This window comes from Gadus morhua, chromosome 8 (assembly GCF_902167405.1).
Source record: "Gadus morhua chromosome 8, gadMor3.0, whole genome shotgun sequence".
Taxonomy (NCBI): Eukaryota; Metazoa; Chordata; class Actinopteri; order Gadiformes; family Gadidae; genus Gadus; species Gadus morhua.
The window spans coordinates 5,511,597-5,534,862 of NC_044055.1; the positions used below are offsets into that span (position 1 = coordinate 5,511,597).

A 23,266-nucleotide genomic window follows, 5' to 3' on the forward strand; every position below is an offset into this window, starting at 1 on the left:
CATCAACTGAATTCCATCCCGTATCTTTTCTTCCTCCCCCTACAGCTCATGGCGGATTCCAGCGGTTCCCTCTCTCGCTAATGGATCCCACCTCAACCAAATGAAGGATTTAAATAATGCCTAAGCCTCAACCTGCTGGAATTAAAGCAGCCCAGCCACCAATCAATGTCGGGAGTTTATAAAACCGCACCGGAGCACAGCAGCTTCCCTGTGCCCTTCCTCGCCAGCTAGGAGAAGAGGAGCAGGAGGAGGGTGGTGGTGGAGGAGGAGGAGGAGGAGGAGGAGGTGGTGGTGGTGGGGGAGGAGGAGAGGGGGGGTAATCCTACCTCTGCGCACCAAGCCGATAGAGAAAAAGGGGAGAGAGAGTCGACTGCACCCTCTCTACCTGGTAGCTCCCCGACCCCGGGCAGCATGAACCTCGAGGCTGGCCTACACGGGCTGCACCAGGGGAGCTCGGACGTCTAGTGGATGGGCTAGATCGGTCAGCACGCTGCAGAGCTCAAAGGGGGGCTTTCTGCTGAGGCCTGCCTCTCGGTGCCTCCTTAACACTTTTAGTCGTTTAAGTGTAAGCCCCCCTACTTATTCTTCTGGTTGTTTTTTTTCTTCTCCCGGCGTTGTTTTTTATTTTTTATTTTCATGTCAAGTCAAGAGGCAATCATGTCTGGTTGCGACTGAGTGGAACAGGTTCCTGTAAACCCGGTATGTTCCAATTACTTTCCCTTTCGTGTTGTTTGTAAATGTAGTGAGCGATGCTGCTGCTGAATCCACAATGAGCCATGTGATGTACCTGCTACTCAGCTTCATGCCGCGCCTTGATTGGCTGATTGTACCGACACATCATCTGTAGCTGCACATACACATTGCTCTTTATCAGCCCTTGTCTAGACTGGCCCCTTCCTTCATTATTCTCTCGCGTGACGTTTCAAATATCACCATTCAGATCGTTTCTGATGACAGACTGTTCTCTCTTCCGGTGTACTGTGTGTGTTCCCTTTTCTTTTCCAGGGCAGTTTCCCACTCCCTGCATAGTAGCACATGGATTTCAAGACTTCAAATGAAGAGGTAGGCTTCTATTCCATCCCCTGCATTTCGGTAGTTGATTTGCAGCCATCCACTCGTCCAGCGCAGCTCCTCATGTTCATGTTCCTGTGCGTCTGCCACTCAGAGGACCGAGCCGGGCTCTCACCCAGGTAGCATGACGAGGTAGCCCGAGCCAGATGGGCCCCTGTTGAAAGGCCCGGCGTGTGTTGTGCATAGATGTTTGTGTGTTATGCGTGTGTTTTGTGTGTGTGTGTGTGTGTGTGTGTGTGTGTGTGTGTGTGTGTGTGTGTGTGTGTGTGTGTGTGTGTGTGTGTGTGTGTGTGTGTGTGTGTGTGTGTGTGTGTGTGTGTGTGTGTGTGTGTGTGTTTGTTGTGAAGTGAAAATGACCATCCAGGCTGAATCAGTCTCGGCGGTGATAATAATGGGGATAATGGAGGGGGATTAAAGGAAGGTAGGAAGGCCGGCCGGGCGCGAGATGGGATCACAGATGTGGCCAATTACATGCGGTGCATCCTCCAGGAGAGGTCAGGGCGCGTTAGACGCTGGCCGGCTGACCCCGCGACGCCGCCGCTGCCCTCATTTGGCCGGGCCGGCGCCTCACTCTCTGAGAGGGCGTGCGAGCGCACGACGTACACGGAGACGCGCCTCTCGTGGTTTCTACCTCTCCTCCATTCCACGTGATCATCGGCACACGTGCTCACACACAAGAACACACACGCATGCAACGCAGGCACACGCAAGTGCACAAATGCATGCCTGCACACACAAATACATACACACACACACACACACACACACATGCGTGCAAACACAAGTACACACACACATACACACGTATGCATGCACACACAAGTTAACACACACACATGCATGCGTTCAAAATACAAGTACACACACTCACATGCATGCACACACAAGAACACACACACACACACGGATGCAAGTACACACACACAGTCAAATGCAAGTGAACAGCAGCACTCAAAGACACTTACACACGAATGGATCTGGATGGACTGAAGGGTTAATGGTATACAATTTCTTGCCAGCAGTCACTCCATTCTCCATCCTGAAGTTCATTCTAAGTGCAATACTGTTTCTCCTTGCAATTACTTTTTATCCTTGCAATCTACTTGTAAGCGAGTCAAATCAACACAATTCTCGGGGTCCGAAAGCTGGTCCCAAATTGGAGTTTGGAGGCTCATTTGGAGCCTTAGAAAAACAGTTGGCTTGTTACCACATGACTAATGGCGCTGAGGTGACACCGATGCACTGACTCTGGTGCATCTTTCTATTAGTAATCCTGTCAGGTGAGGGTGGTTCTTTTTTATTTAGACCTTTCTAAAGTCTCAAGGACAGGACCGGCATCCCAATTAGCCCGGAGAAGAAAGGTTGACGCAGAATGCAAATGTATTAAGGATTAGCATATTATTTGAATGGATCATTGCTAACATACACTCGCACCTAGCGGGCTTGGCATACGACCGTGTACACAGAGAGAGAGCGAGAGAGGAAGCCATGGAGAGAATTCCCCCTCATTTCACAGATCCTTAATTTGCCATCATAAAATGTAAATAGACGTTTCATTGAATTAAAAAGCCATTCGTCACTGATTATTGTGGGGTGTAGATTTGACGATTTTATTATCAATATTAGCACAGTGGTTCAATAGTTGTTGAATAACATGAATAATTTGAGTTCCTTTTTTCTGCTTGTCATTGTGTCGTTGTATTTTAAAAGTATGCAATTTAATCATGTTTCTTTTGAGAACAATATTTTACGTTGACAATATTTTATGCCCTAGATCATGAATTTTATGATCCATCATTTATAAACCAAGTCGACCGTATTTCTAAGAGACTTTCCTACGTTAGTTTTTGAACGACTCGGCCATTAGTGCTTTTTTTACATTTGCATCAGCAAGTCATCAAGGAGGGAAACGAATAACGGGCAACGCCATCGGCGCCGTCATAATCTCCCCGTTCATCCCACAACAGTGTATTCTCAATTCCATTACATTTCACAGCTCATTTATTCAGTCACGGCGGGATCGAGTGATGGATGATTTTATCAGTTTGATTCCCTGCAGACAAAGACTGGGATTTATTTGCTGCAAGAATGTAATGAAGAGCCGTTCAACATTCGACTGCACTTGGCCAGAGACATTCTGACGATCCAGGAGCAAGATGTCATCTGCGTGTCCGGAGATCCCTTCTACTCCAGTGTAAGGAACCCGATTTGTCCCATAAATACACCTTATACTTATGCTCTCTTCTCCGACGGATCAGGATTTGGCTCTCTGAGTGTGTGTGTGAGTGTTAGTGTGAGTGTTTGTGTGAGATTATGTGCTTGTGAGTCTGTGTGTGAGTGTGTGTGTGTTTGTTTGTCTGTGTGTTTGTTCATGCGTGCGAGTGTGTGTGTGTGTGTGTGTGTGTGTGTGTGTGTGTGTGTGTGTGTGTGTGTGTGTGAACACATTCACACATTCAAATCAATAACCATAGAGGACAATATAAAAATATTGATGATACACTGAATGCCTATGAACTCGACAAATAAACCGTCCATAATTCAGTCCGGGCTATTAAAAGCTATTTCAGACCCGATAATGTAGCTTTAGGCCCAAAGCAGGAGTAATGGTAATAGCCAAACGTTGTACAGAGATTCAAGCCGAAGACCAGCTCGCAGCAACAACAGACTTAACGTTCTATGAATGGAAATACAAAACAAAACGACGGACTTCAATTGTTAATGGCAGCGCACTTCAGCAGAGCAACATGTATTTTCAGTGCCTCGCTCCAGCCTGCTATAAAGGAAAATATAAATTCATGCAGTTCAAGTCCATTATTTTTTTTTCCCTGACTTGCGGGAGTCTCTGCGATACTGCCCCATTATTGCTTTTGAGAAATATGTATCTCCCCGATTTTATTTTGGCGTCAAAGAGATAGAGAGGTATATTTTCCTCTTCCTGAGTACATTGCAATCCTCGAGAAACAGTGATATAAATTGCTCCCTGCGTGCTTCGTCGTGTCCTTGCGGCGCTGTTGAGAAACACTTTAAATCGAGTGACCTAGTTTTGATACTTGTGGTCATCACGCTTTGAGTACTGATTCACCGTTTTCTTAAACCATCCTTCCAAATAGCCTCTTTTAAGGCAGATTCAAGAAAAGGGGACATTATGATTCCATGGGATTTCAGGCCATGGATAACTATTATATTCTAGTATTCTATAGCTACTGTATTTTAAACATTATTTCTCCACGGGATTTCAGGCCATGGCTAAATTATTCTCTTCTAGGCAATTCTACTATTCTATAGCTATTTTAAACATTATCTCTCCACGGGATTTCAGGCCATGGCTAACTATTATATTCCAAACTATTCTACTATTCTATACCTATTCAAATTTTTTTTAATACTTTTAATTCATTGGAGAGAAATTATTTCTCCAAGGGATTGAATCTTGAAGCAGAATGGTATCAGTTCTACTAGAAGTGATGAATGTGCTCTTCATTACCACAGGGTATCAAATGTAACCCCGCAATGCCCCCACAGGCTACACAAAACGTACCTTTTAATGTCTTTAAGCCTGCAATGTTCCAGGATTTGGTCTGAAGCATTTATATTCCTCCAGATACCTTTTATAGTAAACTTCCCTTTTACCTTTCATCATGGAGGGTTTGTCTACAGCAGAGCCCCAGGCCCTTGTTGACGGAGTCTGACTCTGACGCTGTGATTCTCCCCACAGGAGAGGACTGTGACCATACGCAGACAGGCGATCGGAGGGTTTGGCCTGAGCATCAAGGTAAACTAAAAACCTTCTCAGGCACATTAGGAGAGAGAGAGAGAGAGAGAGAGAGAGAGAGAGAGAGAGAGAGAGAGAGAGAGAGAGAGAGAGAGAGAGAGAGAGAGAGAGAGAGAGAGAGAGAGAGAGAGAGAGAGAGAGAGAGAGAGAGAGAGAGAGAGAGAGAGAGAGAGAGAGAGACTGAACGACTGAGTCAGAAATAGAGAGAAAAAGAGATGGCGAGAGAGAGAGATCGAGTAAGAAATAGAGTGAGAGATGAAGACAGAAAGAAAGAGATGCAGTCAAACAGGGTTAGGGGGAGAGAAAGAGAAATAAAAGCGTGTGTCTCCTGCCAGGTGCTAGCCAGATGTTTCTGTTGTCAGAGGAATAAGAAGTGTGTTGTGTTTCCCGTTGTCTGCGTCTAGTTTTGTGACTTGTAATTAACGACTCTGTTTGTACTCCAGGGTGGGGCAGAGCATAAGATCCCAGTTGTGATATCCAAAATATCGAAAGAGCAAAAAGGTGCAGTTCCTCTGCGGATTAACCATTTTTTCATCAAAGCAGAGTTGATTGAGTTTCCTTCCTGAATGATATTTGCTTTTCTCTCTCCTCCGTAACTTTCCAGCTGAACTCTCCGGCCTCCTCTTCATCGGCGATGGCATTCTGCAGGTAAACGGGTCCGGCATGACACGTCTCTCCCTCCTGCTTCTTGCCAAAGTGAAGCCTAGATTTAATATTCCATGCTGCATATGTCAGCGAAATCAGGTTGAAATACGAGGCACTTACAGGTAAATGTCAGATTCCTCGGCCGTGTTTGGGTTGCAGAGAAACATGTAAAAAAAACCTGGGTAAATCGAAGGATCTCCCAGTGCTGCACGGCGGTCCGCCAAGATAACGTTTACAGAGCGATATTAGACCCCCTTCCTGCTGTTACCCCTGAATCGCTTTTTTAGTTTTTGTGTTTTTGTGCAGAGAATGTTTGTCTGCTTGTCCTTTTCAACATCATTTGAACGATCGCGAAACCATGTGATAGCTTGGACCGCCTGTTATGTTTTTGGGGGCTTGTCATCTCTAATATCGCTGTGTGCTTTCGCAGATAAACGGAATCAACGTCAGAAGCTACCGCCACGAGGAAGTGGTGAGATGTCAAATGCATATATTCTATTCTCAACGCCGTTTTCGAAATCTCTAACCTCATGGTATTTATCTGGTACCGAAAGAAATAAAGATATAGAAATCAGGCCTTCTGTGTCCTTCTTGCTAAAAAATTCTCAAAAAAGAAATCCTTGCGTGTAGTCTGTTATCTGGGATCAGCTGTCTAAGCTAGGCAGGCAAACCCTCCCATTTCTCCAACCCATCCAAGTTGCAATCAGTGGCAGTAGAAGAAGCTGTTTTAAGCCTCTAATATTAGTTTCCCCCTCAACCGCAGGTCCAGGTTTTGAGAAATGCCGGCGAAGAGGTGACACTCACTGTCTCCTTCCTCAAGAAGACCCCGGCCTTTCTCAAATTGCCCCTCTGTGAAGATTGCACATGTAAGGAGCCTCAAGTGTTACCTCTTGAATGAAATGATGAAGAAATAAGCACACCGTATCCCCAACCCCCGGTCCACTACAGTTGCTATGACGCCGTTACGAGACAAATAGCCAGTATAATTGTGTAATAACAGTCATTATTTGTATTATGCTGGGTATTATTGTGTCCGATGTCATGGCGACCTTAAACTTCTTAGGCACATTAGTAGAGCAGGTCTTTGAGAGAGAGAGAGAGAGAGAGAGAGACTATAAATAAATAGAATTGCCTTGGCTACACTGATGAACTTCCCCATTTCGAGATAAAAGGTTGTGCGTAACACAGCAATTGGCTAATGATGGCAAAAACTATGCAAAACAAACATTGCGTGCCGCAAAGGTAATAGCACACAGAGAGCGTAGCACAGTGAAATGAAGTCAAGGCGAAATGTATTCCCCTTCAACTCTCCTATTAAGTTAATGACTACATTACTCATTTCAAAAGGTGCTATAAAAATAGTGTTTTTAATGTGGCATACGAATGCAATTATGTATGAATGAATATTTATATGATGTATAATGTTGTCTATATTTTTTTATACGTCTCTCTCTCTCTCTCTCTCTCTCTCTCTCTCTCTCTCTCTCTCTCTCTCTCTCTCTCTCTCTCTCTCTCTCTCTCTCTCTCTCTCTCTCCTCCCCCCCCCCCCCCCCCCCCAGGTATTCCCAGTGACCAGAGCAGTGGCACATCCTCCCCTCTCTGCGACAGCGGCCTTCATCTAAACTACCATCCCAACAACACGGTGGGCCTCCCCATCCCCCACTGCCTTTCCACTGCCGTACCCCCCCACCTCCAATCCCTCTTTGTAACCCAGCAACAGGGTCCGAGTGGAAGTTGTTTCCATGCAACTGCTTGTGTCTGCATAGCATGACGCTAACACTGCTCTTTCTTTAACCTTGAGCAGAATTCGGCTTCCCATATTTATGCTTGCTCCCTCGCCCTGGTTTCCTCTCGCTCTACAGCAGGCGGTGTGGGGGGGGGGGGGGGGGGGGGGGGGAGAGAGGGGGAGAGGGATGGGGGAGATTAGAGGGGGAGGGAGGCTGTTGCTGTATCACCCTGTTGCGAGCACACTATTTTTTTACCTCACCAACTTGTATACTCCCCTTCCTCCTGTAACTGTTATTTACCGTTGAGCAACTTTGACACTTTGGGTTCAAAGCTATTACGGTGAATTATTTAGTCTTTAAGGAGAAGTCTTCATGGAGTCATATTAAGTCGTCAAGAAGCAGGCAGGGGTTTAGGCTTAAAATGCCAACAGGTAGACACATTGGACGTTTGGGTTTGAACCCAGAACCTTTCTGTCAGGTCCCGGCAAGGGATTGAAGTCAACTGACTAAAACCAATTAAAATCATGTTTCCGATAATAAAGAAACACAAGGGGCAGAAACCGGGCGAAGTCAAATGACAACAACACAGGTGTGAATAATCAGTCAGCAGCAATTAACACAGGTGGCAGGAATTTCACTAATGAGGACCCCCCCAAACCCTCCCCCTCCTATTCTTCCTCCTCTTCCTCCCCTCATTCTCTCCCACTCCTCCTTCCTCCTCTTCCCCTCCTCCTCCTCTTCCTCCCCATCCTCTTCTCTCCTCCTCCCCCTTCCCCTTCTCCTCCTCCTCCATCCACCTCCACCTCCCCCCTTCCTCCCCCTCCACCCTCCCCCTCCCCCTCTCCCCATTCTCCTCCTCTCCCCCCCAAACCTCCTCCTCCCTCTCCTCCCCCTCTCTCCCTCCCCCCCCCCCCCCCCACCCCCTCCACCTCCACCTCTTCCCCCAATAGGACACTCTGTCGTGCTCCTCCTGGCCAACGTCACCGGGGCTCCGATGGGAGAAGAGGTGGGTGGACCTCCGTCTCATCCCGCTGCTCCACTCCCGTCTGTCGCACCACCTCCCGGGCTCCGACGTCTGCAGGTGAGAGCCCCTTGTCACCGTGGCGACCGCAGCATCGGGCGGGCGATGTCCTCGAACCTAGGAGCGTTCTGGTTGGACTGGGAAATTATGTTTGAGAAATGCTGGAGGAACGTGGATGGTGTTTTGTCATTGAGAATATATTCATATTTACGTTTACATAGAGGGCCATTAGCAGACGCTTTTATCCAACGCAACTTACAATAAGTACATTTGTCAGAAGAAAGAGAAACAACAACATGTCGCTGTCGGTACAGTAAGGATGTTCATAGAAACAAGTGCCCAGCCCTAACAATAGCGAGGTAAACCAATCCATCATATACAACAAAAATAGCTAGGACAAGATGTTGCACGATGCTAAGTGCAAGGAGTACAACATACAATAAGAGCGTAAGAAGGCTGGGGGGGGGGTATAAGGGGGAAGGCTATGCAGAGTCTAGGTGAATTCTGAACAAGTGAGTCTTGAGAATACGTAGAGAATATAATATATAACAGTCAACACGATCATTCAGGGTCTTTGATCTGTGGGTGTTACATATAAATATACTTTATTGGGGTGGAGGGGGAAATCGATTTGTTTGCGCATCGGGATTCTTTGCTTGAGCAACACTTTTATTGCCCGGTTGACTCTGAAATCGGAACAGAATTGAATGCCGAGCCGTCAGTGAGATGTTAGTGGGAGCATATTAACGGCTTCCTCAATGGCAGGACCAGAGAGTCTGCACAGAGGGGGCGGGAGCCTGCTTTGTGAGCTCCTAATCCCTTTAAAATGCATGTCAATAAAATAGTTAATTCACACAAATAAGATGCATTCATCAGACGTCACGCCGCATCAACCAGGACATGATTCATAAAACGCAGAACGAGCAGCTGAAAAGTCTGGCAGAGGCAAAAAACGTTCACCTGCTCACGTTGTCACGGCAATGGACATCGGATATAAAAAAAAAAACGACTAAACTGTTTCTCTCAGGAAGTGCTCACCATAATGCATACAACAAATAAACCGATGCAGCTCGCACGCTGTGCTTCGAACAGCCCTGTCGGCGACTAGGCTAGCAGTAGTTGTTAGCAGTGGTGGCCAGCAGCAGGGTAGGAACAGTGGATTTGGTTTTCCCCAGGGGGTAACGGTAAGGTTGTTATCCACAGAAGAAGAAGAGGTTTGGAGTGGACAAGGTTGGGCTGAGGCTCAAACCCAACCTTGACTCCTGCTCGCTCTATTTAAGACTCCTGATTTATATGAATGTCCCATTTCTGCAGAACTAGGGTAGCTTGGCGGTACAGTGTGAAAGGTGAGGACCAGATACACACGTAGTCGATCATATAATCTTTTATTAAACATATCGTGATGAATGAATTCAATAGATATACGGGCTGTTTATAATGGCCGCACTCACAGCGGCTCGGATCAAATAAGAAAAGAGACCTTGTTCCACACTAATGTTTTTTACGTAAATCCTTTCATGTTAAAGTGGCATTCTAGAAGATCTAGAGATTTTCTTTTAAACAGAGCTCTGTTTAGTCCAATCCATCACTGAACGAGGTGACGCGATGTTAATCGACCCCATGGCCCTCCGATGTGTCCCCTTTGTGTCTGCAGTATTATGACCGTAGTGAACTGAATGTCGGGGGCGACTTTTCCTCCATGAATTCAAATCGCAAGCGGCGGAGTTTCCTATCAGCCAGCAGTTCTGGTTCCACCAGAGAGGGGGAGACTGGGCTAGTCCACACAGACTCACTCTTTTACTCACTCGACTACTCACTCTTCTGACCACTCTTCTACTCACTCTTCTACTCTCTCTTCTACTCACACTTGTAAGTGTAGCAGTCTACAGTTACATTTTCACCAAGGGTGTGCTGTCAAAGAGAAAGAAACAGAGAGCTTTGAGATTGCCTCTTTAGATACTCATTAATATATTATTTGATACTTTGCCATGATTTAAAATAAATAATAATTTGAAAACTGTAGGAGCACGAACAGAAATAAATTGCCCCCCCCCTGCTGTTCCTTGCCAATTTCCTGTCCATAATTATAAGTTTTAATAAAGCCAAAGTTGCTTTAAGTATTATTAACAGAAGCGTGTTGAAGTTTCCTTCAATATAAACCAAAGGGTGGGAGCTGGTTTATCTCTGGTTCCAGCAAGGCATGTCTGTTCAGACATCATTGCTCAAAGGATTGCTTCGTCTTCAACTGGTCCCATTCTAAATGCGAGCTCATTTTCTTTCAATGTGCTTTTATCTTAGGAAAAATGCCTTTCAAGTGATAGCGGTGGACGGGGTCTGCAGCGGGGTCATTCAGTGTCCTACAACCGAGGACGGCGTGGACTGGCTCCAAGCCCTCGCAAACAGTATCTCCAACCTCACCAAGCACAATGTGAGTGGAGGCCGGACCCTCGACGCATACATGCACGCATTTATTCTAGACTTTGTTAACATTCAGGGCTACGGTTAAATGCAAAATGTGGCAGAGTTTGATTAGTCTGATGCATATTAATGCTTTGTTTTCAGGCCCCGGGGTCACGATAAGCTGGGGCCGTGTGCTATACTGTACTGCACTGCCTCAGTCTAAAGCATGAACTTATAGTGTTCCTTTATCATAATGCATTATGCACTAATAGCAATAACAGGAGTCAGCACGCTTGGGGAAAGTAGCTCATGATGAGATAGCAATTATTCCTGACTCTTTGCAACGCTCCAGCCTAGTTTGATGACCATCTTGGATAGCGGTTGTACTTTTTAAGAGGATAAAAGCAGCTTTTATTCAAATTGAATCAGGTCGTACATCTCATTGAGCAGAGCGATACCTTTTAAAAATGAACGTTATATGCGGCCAAATATGAAATAAAAGAAGTTCACTTTACGGTTTCAAACTCCATAGCGCCACTGTCTCTCCCCCTGGTATTATTTGGCCCGCTTAACGTTGGTGACAGCCAACGCTAACGCGCCTCGTTTATTCAATTACTTTAGAGGGAGAAAAAAAACCTCCCACTGAACACGAAGACCAGGGCGCTGGGTAATGGCCAGATGCCTCGGGTGACCACCCAGTGGGAAGAGCGCGGCTGTCGGGCAGTGGCGGACCCAGACACAGCGAGGTGTAATTATAACGTTGGACTAGTGGGGGGGGGGGTGAGAGGAGAGGGTCTCTAACGACGGGGGGAGAGTGCTAATTGAAAAAAAAGACTCGGTGAGGACAAGGCTAAGTGAGGGCCGAACAAAACCACCCGAGGCATAGCGCTGCCCATTCATTTTACAAAACAACATCAACATGAGAAGGTCATTCCGTTTCCATGGCGCCCTATACCATATGCTCTTTTGTTCGGTTAATAGAAATACATACAAAAAAACTGACCGATGCTATTTTTCTTCTTCTTCTTCTTATATATATATTTCTACTTTTGCCGATCCATAATAACCCTTAATGGAGGTCCTATACTCCAGACACCTTTAATAATGGTGGTCGGCCTTCTTCCCTCAGTAGTGTTGACCATGGTAACACTATCGTTTCCTTCTTTCTTTCTCCCTTAACTGCTCCCACAAAATTCCTCGTGATGGAACATTCCTCCGCCAAGCTCCAGCAGATCAATGCTACCTCATTCAGGAGCTCCTGCTGCTCTTGTTTATCACTGCCATAGAGAAACAGGAGCTGAGGCAACATTTACAGTGAGGGGGATTTTTAGACGTCTTTATCCAACGCTAGTTACAACCGTTCCTTCACACATTCACACACCGACGGCGGAGTCAACCATGCAGGGTGACAGCCAGCTGGTCAGGAGCGATCAGGGTGAGACGTCTCACTCAGGGACACCACGATACTCTGCCAGGAGGAGCCGGGGGATCGAACTAGCAACCTTCCGATTACCAGTAAACCCGTCCTACCTCCTGAGCTACTGCGGCCCGTCGCCATGGTCCTTTATTCCCCGTCCTATTCGCCCCTATGAGGAAGTGTTATATTGATAGTATGGCGTGGATTAAGAGTGTCTTGATACCTGTGATCCGGGCCGCACGGTTTAATTTAATGCTTGACTGCTCTCCCGCTGGTCCTCCTGCCTTTATTAGGACGGAGGGAGAATGGATTTCTCTTTTTTTGTTTTGGGGTACTTTTGAGAAGGGACTATCTCCCTAATTCATTTTGGGAATTTGCATAGACTCGATGAATAAAGCGGTTGTTAGCCGGAGCCGCGAGCGCGAGCGGCGCCAAGGAATGCTAACACTTTGATCAACACTGGCCGTCACACAATACCTGCGGAGCCCGTCCCTCCTCCGGCTCCCAGTCCGACGGATCCTGACGAATGAGGAGATTTGAATACGTTTAAACACGGTGCCAGTTAAGGCTTTCCTATAATCGCTTGCGGCAGAGGGAAGAAAGAAAGAATGCACGTCTTACATGTCTATGCTAACACTCATATTGACGCTCATATGTGCTGGTTTCGTCTAACAGGTGAAGAAGACTAACCGCAATTTCCCCGTCAACCAACAGGTGAGTTTTTCGGTTCCTTTCGTTTATTGAATCATGATTGTTGGCTGTCTCTCAATCCGCATAACAGTGCAGTGCTTTCTCACAGTGGTGTCCCGGTGTGTTGTTGTCTTCTGTTGCGATGTGAGAGGGTGGTTTTGCATCATGACGAAGAGACCGCCCACTGAGAAATCTGTTAGAAACCACTACCAGACAGCCAGTGTGCCCTCCACACACAGCCCACCGCCAGTGTCTCCCTTCATTTAGGGCGCGTGTGTACAGCAATGTATTTTATCAATATTTGAACAGTCTTCCCGGTCTCCCTCCCCTCCTCCTGACACACCCACACCATTTCTCCTACGAGGAAACGCAGAGAGAAAACATCTTGCAACATCTCATCTAGAGCAATTAAACAACATTACCGGCAAGCGCATCGAAACCCGGGAATCTTTCACTCAGGGCTGACATCGAAACGTCAAAACACCCGGGGGGGGGGGGGGGGGGTGAACGAGGGGACACATTGCCTGAGATGCAATCTGCCTCAGATGGCAGTGAAGGCTGGCGCGTTAGGGAAGTTGCTTGGATGCGTGGAAACATGTTCGGGAGGGCATCCTCATGTCACTCTGACTCCGTCTTCAATCTGTGCTTCTGGCTGATATTCCGGCCTGAACCGACAGCGCTGATGAGTTAGTACACGGTGCGTCTTGTCCCACCCAGATGTGGACTTCCTGTCACTTCTGTGACTACCGTGAGCGAGCACACAGCTGCCTGTCCTTTGCCTATGTTGTTGTTGCTGCGCTGTCATTTGGCCTACAATCTTCAAGACGTCCAAGCATGTTTAAATGGGCATGATTTGTTTGTGATTTTTGTTTAACGACTTAATTTACACGTATATCATAAGTCATTTGGGTTTTTTGACACAATTGTTACAATGCTTGCTTACCAAAGAGAAACGGTTTAGCACAAGAAGATAAAAGCTTCTCAAAAGGGGATTTTAATTAAATGCATTTCTGGTGTTGATTTGAAACTTTTACAGACACTTTTTTACTGATTAGGAGTGCTGGCCGAGTTTGTGGTCGTTGCTGAAAGCCAATTACACGGTTACAGATCATTACTTCCAGTCCCCTGATTGGTCAAAAACAAATATGAAGCGAACGAAAAAGAAACACAGATTTGAGCTTGTCTGCCATAGCACTTTAAAATGGAAATCTAAAATTGTATTGAGAGACTAATCCTTAACATCCCCTCTTGGTTTTGAAATCCTCTGTATAAAATATACACTCACATAATCCCCTTATTCTTTAAACTCCCATTGAAAGTATGTACGAATCTGATTTCCTTCTTATTACAGCCCCCTTTGGTCAGTAAGTGAACTACATCCAACTCATAATGGAGTTTGAGCCTTCTGGGTTGAGACTGTTACCATAAACCAATCTTAATCATATTGATAAATGGATATTACAATTTAAAAGTTGTAAAAGTAGAAGCATTATTTTTCCCATTATAAATGCATCAAGTTACTTCCTTGCTTTGGCTTGGCAAAACTGGCCCACTTAAAATGTAATAGAAATCTCACCACAGGCTGTTCTTCACAACAGAATGCTTCGGGGAAGGTCTCATTTTTTAAGTGAATTTACAACCTGTCCGTGTATTGGAAACATATTATATTTTCATTTCAATTTTTTTTTATGCATAGACAAATCCTACGAGTTTTCTACATTGTTGTCTACAAAGTCTACAAATACATCATGTCCTCATACCCTCTATGATATCTCTACATTAACATTATCTCCTTATTGTTCTTAATCCTTCTATATGAATGGACATTAACCACACGTCATTATTGATTTTAAACCCTCGATATGAAATGTACATTAACAACAATCTCATTATTGATTTTAAACCCTCTATATGAAATGAACATTAACAGAATCTCCTTATTGATATTAATCCCTCTATATGAAATGTAGATTGAGACCACCTCCTTATTGTTTTTAACCCTCTTTATGAAATGTACATGAACACCATCTTCTTATTGATTTCGAACTGTCTTTATGAAATGTACATCTACACAAACTCATTGTTTTTGAACCCTCTATATAAAATGAAAATTAACAACCTCTCATGGTTTTCAAACCCTCTGTATGAATTAACATTAGCACCATCTCATCCCTGTTGTTTAAGCCCTCTATCTGAATGTACATGAAGAGTATCTCATAATTGTTTTTAAACCCTCTATATGAAATTTACATTAAGGCCGTATCATTGCTGTTTTTTAAACCCTCTATCTGAATGCACATGAAGACCATCTCATTATTGTTTTTAAACCGTCTATATGAAATTTACATTAAGACCATATCTTTGCTGTTTTTTAAACCCTCTATCTGAATGTACTTGAAGACCCTCTCATTATTTTTCCTAAACCCTCTACTTGAAATGTACATTAAACCATCTCCCTATTGTTCTTAAACCCTCTTTATGTACACAAACCCCCTCTGTCCGGTAGATCGTCTACATGGGCTGGGTGGATGAGAAGGAGCTCGACTCGGTTCAGGATCGAATGTACACGCCTAAGTTCCTAGCCTTGAGGGGATCCTCGCTCTTCAAGTTCTCTGCTCCTCCGGTGAGATCCGTCCTTATGTCCCCGTTGTCAAAGACTCAGCTCAGAAAACAACACTTTAAGAGTTTCAAAGGCTGTTTGTAATATGTGTTGATCTCACGTTGCCCATGAGGCGTTAACATGGTGTTAATGGAAAAACAAAAATCAAACGAGTAGTGAAAGATGTGAGCCTGCCAGTACAAATGGTGTTTTCTTTGTATTGTGGATTTATGGTGAACATTGTCTTAGAGCCCATCCGATACTTGATTTTAGGCCGATGCAGATACCGGTATTATGGAGGAAAATATGTCAGATTATGATTTAACGGCCGATATCGATTTATCGGCCGATATTCATTATACATCGGCATTTATTCAATAAAAATATCGTGATGTCCTCGGAGTGCAGCTGCTCCTTGGGATTGGCTGCTCACCCTTCAGCACTTCACGTTAAAACCGTGAGCTAACGGAACCAATGAGCTGTAAGGGGAGGAGCTAGTAACCTTCACACAGAACCGACAGAACACGATGCTAAACTGTAAATGTTCACGTGGATGTGCCCATTTAAAGCTCTTACTGTACGTTCACACCTAGAGCTATAAAGCGTTTTGAGCGATACACGCCCATTCACTTTCTATTAGACCCTAACCCTAGCGATAAAACGCTTGAGCGATAGTTATAAAGCTGTAAAGCTGTAAATGAGAGTTGAAAACAGCTAAACTCTATGCAAATGAGCCAGTAGCGTTTCGGCTGTAACCGCCAGCCAATCGGAATGTAGATGACTCTCACCTGCGTGGGTCCCAGTAAACAAGCGCGCAAGAGCGATATGAGCTGTAAATATTTTTGACAGCGTCGCGTTTTGAGCTATTCAACGATTTTGCATCTTTTAAAGCTTTTGGTGTGAACATACAGTTTGAGGTTCAACCAGAGGAGAGGATTTTTGAAGAGGTCAATACATCTATAAATTGACACCATTCCTCACGTTTTTACATCGGCAAATATATACCCAGAAACTGATCTGTAAGGGGCCGATATAGGCCGGTAAAATTGCCGAACTTGTATTACTCGGGCTCTAGTAGCAAGTGAAGTTGTTTGTGTTGACTTTCATCCATTCCAATGTGGGACTTGTCGAACAAAAGAATAAGTATTTACTAGTTAATAAATACAAATGAGAGCAAGCTGTGATGAAGTGCTAGTCAAACGTGTAAGGGAAAGTTAAATTCAATGATAGCATACCCCTCCCAAATAGCAACCCTGGCTCATGGGGGGATTCTCTCTGGGCTGATGTTGCCGCTGGCGTGGTTGTAATATTCTAATTAGAAAAGATGGTCTGCACCTGGCATCCAGAGAACCGAACATGGGTTTAGCTCATACGTCCATCAAGTGAGCTCAAACACCATACCGAGGTAATACCATCCAGCGGTATTAGTTCAGGAAGAGAGGAACGATCGATAGATTCCCAAGCAGATAATGAGTCCTACATCAGGGGTTAGTGATAAGGGTTATACTCTTTGCCAAAAGGTTCCGGGCTGGGTTTGTGTCCCAATGATGGTGGGTTACAGTAGGGATGCAGAAGTAATGCGCCCGCCTTTTCTTCTCATTCACCAAATGCATCCAAAGTATAAGCCTACCTTATCTGCTCATTCTCGAAATGTACCCAAAAAATCTCTGCCATTTGCATCTGAAAAAAATCGACTTTGAAAGGCAAAGCCTTTCAAAGCCTCTACATAAACCCAATGTGTTGCGTACTGAACATTGTGGCTTCAAACTAGAAGGCTGAGCAGCGCTTGTGATCAGACTTTGTAAACAACAGGTAATGAATGACCCGTGTACTTTCACAGCCACATTGTTTCCATAGCATCCATTTGGAATGTAGCAATATATTTTGTATTTCCTCTGGTGAACACTTGGCAAGGCGGCTAGTTCCAAATGTTAGACCGTAATTCATTTCAAGAAATCAGCATGCAAACGGTGTGCGAGTCATCAGGGACCTACGTGCATTCCTAATATACCATACGGACATGATGTTGATACTTTATTTTATGCATCTTGAAGGCCGTCGAATTTGTACTCAGATGATGTTAGATGGTGGGAGCCTCACCTGAGATGGCCTTTCCATGAAGCTGATGTATATTTTATTTGCGATGCTGTGTGTAGCTGTGATGTCAATGCGTGATGTAAATGTTTGATGTTAATGTGGCCTGTTTCAGGTTACAACATGGGACTGGACACGAGCCGAGAAGAGCTTCACTGTGTATGAAATCATGTGCAAGGTTTTAAAGGTACGCTTTCCCTGCAGCGCAGACCCCCTTTGAAATATTTATAGCTTTCTTTAAAGAAACACAGAACTTTATGTACCAAAACTGGATCTTCTGGAGAGACAAGAAACCAGAAATGGTTGTGAGAGGAGTGTGGATAGTTCTGAACATTTTCTTGATCTTTGAGATGGTCAAAAAAGAAAAAAGATTTTTTTACCTAATTACATTCCCCGCAATTGGGCTACAGCTCACCTAAACTAGCCTCATAGCGGCCATGTTACTTTCTCATTACAGCTCTAGCACAAGCTAGAGTCAGCTAACGTCTGGCTGGGCGTACATTCCCCTCTCACCCAGAGGTCTCACAGCATCACCCAGGCTTACCCTCAAAGCTTCAGAGACCTATAAAAAACCGAAGCTGAAACTCATTTAGTTTCCCCGTTGCATCGCTGCCTCTCTGCCCGGCGTGTCCAAACGGCCGTGCCCATCTGCAGCTGATCAGCGTACGGGCGTCTGCTCTGTTTTACCAGGATAACGACCTTCTGGACAAGAGGAAGCACTGCTTCAGCGTTCAGACGGAGAGCGGAGAGGACCTGTTTTACAGCGTCGAGCTGGAGTGTGAACTGCTCACCTGGGAGAAGGCTTTTCAGATGGCCACATTCCTGGAGGTGGAGAGAATACAGGTCTGAGTTGTGTGTGCGTCTGTGTGTGTGGGGTTAGGGGGGGCTGTATGTATGCATGTGTGTGTGTGTGTGTGTATGTATGTGTGTTTGTGTGTGTCTTTGTGTTTGTTTGTTTGTATGTATATGTGTGTGTGTGTGTGTCTGTGTGTATTTGTGTGTGTAAGGGTTTTTGTGTGTGCATGCGTGTGTTTCTTTGTATCTGTGTGTGTATGTGTGTGTGTGTGTGTGTGTATGTATGAGTGTGTATGTGTTTGTGTTTATGTATGTTTGTTTCTGTGTGTTTGTGCGTGCATGTGAGTGTGTGTGTATGTGTGTGTGTGTATATATATGTATTGTGTAGAGTGTGTGTGCGTGTAGTGTGTGCTGCAGTAATAGAGGTGGCTTCATTCTGCTATGCGGGGGAATTCTCTCCAACCACGTTGATGTTGTTGTTGTAGCGAGAGAAAATAAAACATCAAGGAATGATTTCTGCTTTTGACGTGTTCGGCGAAGCGATGCTAGCTACATGGCCGACGGAACGCCGGGCTCCTTGTTCCATCTTGTTCCCCTGCTGTCTGACAGTGTAAAACATACGCCTGCATCATGGAGAGCCACCTCATGGGCCTCACCGTGGACTTCAGCATGGGCTTCGTCTGCTTCGACGCTGCCTCCAAGGTCAGTCCACGGGCGCCCTCCCTAATGTTTGATTTCATCTTATTCCTAAGCTGTTCATGTACTTTCTGCGTTGTGCATATCTTCATCGTAGTTGTAATTCTTGAAGTGGAATTCAAGGTTTGGATCAGAGGGTCGACCGATATCCTCTGTTTCACGTCAACTAACCAATTAAGAACGGACCGAACACGGTCACCGAGGAGGGTGATTGGCTTGGTTGTGGCAAGCGTCCATTCCTGCATGAGATGGCTCAGGGTTTATATAACGTGTTCTTTATTTCGCTCTTAGTCACGCTCCGTTATACTGCAGAGTATGCATTATGAGTTAGGAAGCACATCGGGTTTTGACAGCTGATTCCCCGCAGCTTCAACCATCACAAATGACTTCAACCAAGTCATTTGTGCCTGAACCTCATTCTGGCCTCTCCCAAGAGCTTAGCCTAGTCCTGGTGAGAACACTATCCAGCAGTACTCAGTACCGTGTACTCATGAGGAGAGAGAGATGGAGAGAGAGCGTCAACAAATTGTACTTTTGGATTGCACATCCATATGGGATAAATAATGACTGTTAAAAACGCTGCAAGCCTTTTGTTTACAGACACAAACCCGGTCCAAGAAATACACCCACAATTCATTAGGATAACTGCTATGGCACCGTCGCATCCGTGGTGTGTGTGTGTGTGTGTGTGTGTGTTTGCTCAAACGTTTAAAGCCCGATAATGGCCTGCTTCTGACTGAGAACTGTTGTTACATTTCAGTTATGATTCAGAAAAGCAAAAAGCATCAACAAGACCTTAACCTCTTCCCCTTTCCCAGATTTCAATGTTTGCTGTCTCTCCTGCAGCTAACGTTTCCCTCAGCCGTACAGGAAGCTGTTTACTCTCTGGTGGTTACACGGCCGACAGAGAAGGACAGCCTCACCACGTCTGTGGAGCTGCTAGTTTAGCTAGAGCTGGACGCTGGGTTAATTGTAGCGCATTATATTGATCACATTTAGGGCATTTAGCAGATGGTTTTTATTGCACATTCACATTCACACACTGACTGCGGAGACTACCATGCAAGGCCCAGCCAGCTCATCGAGCAGTTAGGGTGAGGCGTCTTGCTCAGGGACACCTCGACCCTCAACTGGGAGGAGCCGGGCACCGAACTTCTAGCGAGTCAACCCGTTCTACCTCCTAGATATGATAAAATATTACTCATCCACTTTCCAAAGATATGCAATTCAGGGATCCGGCTGTTGGTATATGCACTAACAGTAAAGGACAGACTACGAATGACTTGGCCTTTTGCATTGTTCTATTCATTTGCTAATGGCAGCAGATGAATAAGGATGATTCAATAGATTTGGATAGATGCGATCCTCATAATGCGTCTGCTTCTGTCACACCTCCAGGCAGTGCTCTGGAGGTACAAGTTCTCCCAGCTCAAAGGCTCGTCCGACGACGGCAAAAGCAAGATCAAGTTCCTGTTCCAAAACCAAGACTCGAAAGCTATCGAAGCCAAGGTAACACGCCAGAAACTAACTTGTCGTGTAATTCTACAGACAGACATTTATATTTGACATTTACATCTAGGGCTTTTAGCAATGTGATTCTACAGAGCAACCTTTACATTTTACATTCACATCGAGGGGATTTAGAAGACGCTTTTGTCTAAAGCGACCTAAAATAATTACCTTGTGACAGAAGAAATAAAAACAACATTATATCGGTCGGTACAGTAAGGATGTCCATAGAACCAAGTTCCAAGCAATAGCAATCGCGAGGTTAACCCATTCCCTGTATACAACAAAGATAGCTAGGATAAGCCGCTACACAATGCTAATTAATATTTGTAAGGGGGGAGGCTAGGTAGAGTGCCGTGTTCCAATATCCATTTTATCCGTACTTACTAGCCTAAGTTTGAGTACTGAGGGCATTCCGATTCAGATCGGGCGAAAATAAGTGTACTGAAAGGACCCGGATGTTGTACTCAAAACGGTCAAATCTCGAAGTGTGTGGCGATGTACACTTTTCGTACAAAACGGCAGCCATCTTAGCTACGTAGCGGAAGAGGGCGGAGCCAGGCTGAGCCAACGTCGGCGCATTTTCCACATAGCCTACATGAATAGAGTCATTTTGTAGTTTTTATAGCTTTTTATAGCTGCTAGGCGTAAAGAGTTCACCGTTTAAAGCTGAATGTTTATTGCGGGGGAGGAGACGCGGCGGCAGTCGTGATCGTAGTTTCCGGTCAGTGCACCACAGAGTATTCGATTTGGAACAACAATTTTTGAAATCTGAAAATTAGCGCACTTAGTGAGTGCGGATAGTGTATTGTTTAAATGCACTGATGGAAGTATGGATATTGGAACGCGGCATAGGTGAACTCTGAACAAGTGAGGCTGGTGAGCGGCGATCGTGACGTTCCACCATTCGTTGTGACTCCTCTGTTCACGTCTCCGTCCGTCCCAGGAGCTGGAATTCTCAAACCTCTTCGCCGTGCTCCACTGCATCCACGCCTTCTTCGCGGCCAAGGTGGCGTGCCTGGACCCCATGTTCGTGGAGAGCCACGCCACGGCGGCGATGGGCTCCGGCCTCTCCTCGCTCGCCACCATCTCCTGTAACTCGCAGCAGTCGTCCAAACTCAAGTACGCCACTTGACAGGCGGCACCGCAGCCTCCTACCCCCTCTATCTACCCGTCCACCCCTGCTTTCTAAGACACTGCACTTATTCCCCCCCCCCCCCTCCCACGGACATGAGGGGAATGAGACGGCCCGCTCTATGGTGACGGGGGAAATATACCGATGAATTATATATCTCATAGTGGAGTTATTTTAATGAGAGACTTTATCCTCTCTGGATATAAAATGACACTCTTTCCTCTCGAGAGAACACTTCCTGCGGCTGGAGTTTCCTCGCGGACCTACGCATCAAAGTGGACGCTGAATAACTGTGTGTCTCGCACTGGGAAGTGTGATTTTTCTATGTTTCTCCATCCTGCTTTTTATCACTGTGTTCCCCCGGTGGAGATGTGTCTCTATCTATGGTTTCACTGCTTGTATGCTTGTAGATGAAATATGTAGCTTTACATACTTGCCAGACTAAATTAATTGAATGTTTGTTCTTGGAATCACATTGTGAAATGCAGGTATTATAATGTGTTCTCTTTGTGTTGCGTTTGTTGCTTCCAGCGAAATCAAAAAGCTAATTTTCTTATGCAACATCCTTTTAAATTTATAGAAAGTCTATATAGAAACAATTAAATTAGAGGTTCAGTATTTAGATGCCAAAATCAATCGCTTCTTTCTCGTTCAAAACAACAATTCATCTAAATAATGACCACAATGTTCTGACTTGGTTTTCAATTAGACTTGTTTCCAATTGGTTGTTTATCAAGGGCGTGTAAGCTTACAATGAAGAACTTTTAACTATGATTTCACACTCAAATGAACATCAAAGTTAAATTCTATCCCATTCATCATCTTTAAGAATTACTCTCTATGAGCCAGTCTGTGAAGAATATGTGTGTTAACAGACTGTGTGTGTGTGTGTGTGTGTGTGTGTGTGTGTGTGTGTGTGTGTGTGTGTGTGTGTGTGTGTGTGTGTGTGTGTGTGTGTGTGTGTGTGTGTGTGTGTGTGTGTGTGTGTGTGTGCGTGCGTGCGTGCGTGCGTGCGTGCGTGCGTGCGTGCGTGCGTGCGTGCGTGCGTGCGTGCGTGCGTGCGTGCGTGCGTGCGTGCGTGCGTGCGTGCGTGCGTGCGTGCGTGCGTGCGTGCGTGCGTGCGTGCGTGCGTGCGTGCGTGCGTGCGTGCGCTGATGCTTGTGTAAGTGTGTGTGTGTGTGTCTGTGCATGGGTGCACTTGCTTGTGTGTGCACACGTGTGTGCGCAAGCTTGTTTGTGTGTGTGTGCGTGTGCATTTGTGTGTGTGATGCTTTGATTAAAAGGAATCCAATCAGGAGTTTGTCCAATCAGGTAAAAGCATCGACCAGAATCATCTCCATACTAACATACAGTGTGATAAGTGTCAGCACAGAAAGCACCAGTATGGATTCACAGCAACGTGGGTTGAAGTGAATTGCAGCCAGTGTAGTAACACGGTCACAGAAGATGGCTAAACGAAAACGTCTTGTCTGTAACCATTTATAAAAATACTAAAAATACTTTTGGTTAGAAAAAAACGTAGACACCTGCTGGGGATTCTCATCACTGTTGATTATGTAAATAAACACCAACATTCAAATTAACGCGAAAGCATAACGATTTATCGGGGGAACTTGAGGGATTGCAATTCAGTTAATTTGTGGTGCACCAGTTATAAGGTAGCATTTATCCTCCTACCTGCTATCCTTCACCCTA

The 23,266-nt window shown here is 45.3% G+C and overlaps 1 protein-coding gene across 2 annotated transcripts; it reads left to right on the plus strand.

Moving 5' to 3' along the window:
- Nucleotides 1–299: 299 nt before the first annotated feature.
- On the plus strand, nucleotides 300–22,394 carry sntg1 (syntrophin, gamma 1). 2 transcript variants are annotated; one of them, XM_030362785.1, is made up of 18 exons: nucleotides 300–699; nucleotides 1,006–1,062; nucleotides 3,116–3,265; nucleotides 4,787–4,843; nucleotides 5,287–5,344; nucleotides 5,448–5,491; nucleotides 5,919–5,960; nucleotides 6,252–6,354; nucleotides 7,048–7,130; nucleotides 8,166–8,296; nucleotides 10,535–10,664; nucleotides 12,729–12,767; nucleotides 15,250–15,366; nucleotides 17,552–17,623; nucleotides 18,127–18,279; nucleotides 18,841–18,933; nucleotides 20,326–20,436; nucleotides 21,383–22,394. In XM_030362785.1, the coding sequence occupies exons 2-18, from the start codon at nucleotides 1,036–1,038 to the stop codon at nucleotides 21,569–21,571; spliced, it is 1,599 nt and encodes a 532-aa protein (XP_030218645.1). In that variant the 5' UTR covers nucleotides 300–699; nucleotides 1,006–1,035; the 3' UTR covers nucleotides 21,572–22,394. The 2 variants fall into 2 exon arrangements, with proteins under 2 accessions (XP_030218645.1, XP_030218646.1); XM_030362786.1 differs by having other exon boundaries at nucleotides 3,131–3,265.
- The last annotated feature ends 872 nt before the right edge of the window (nucleotides 22,395–23,266 follow it).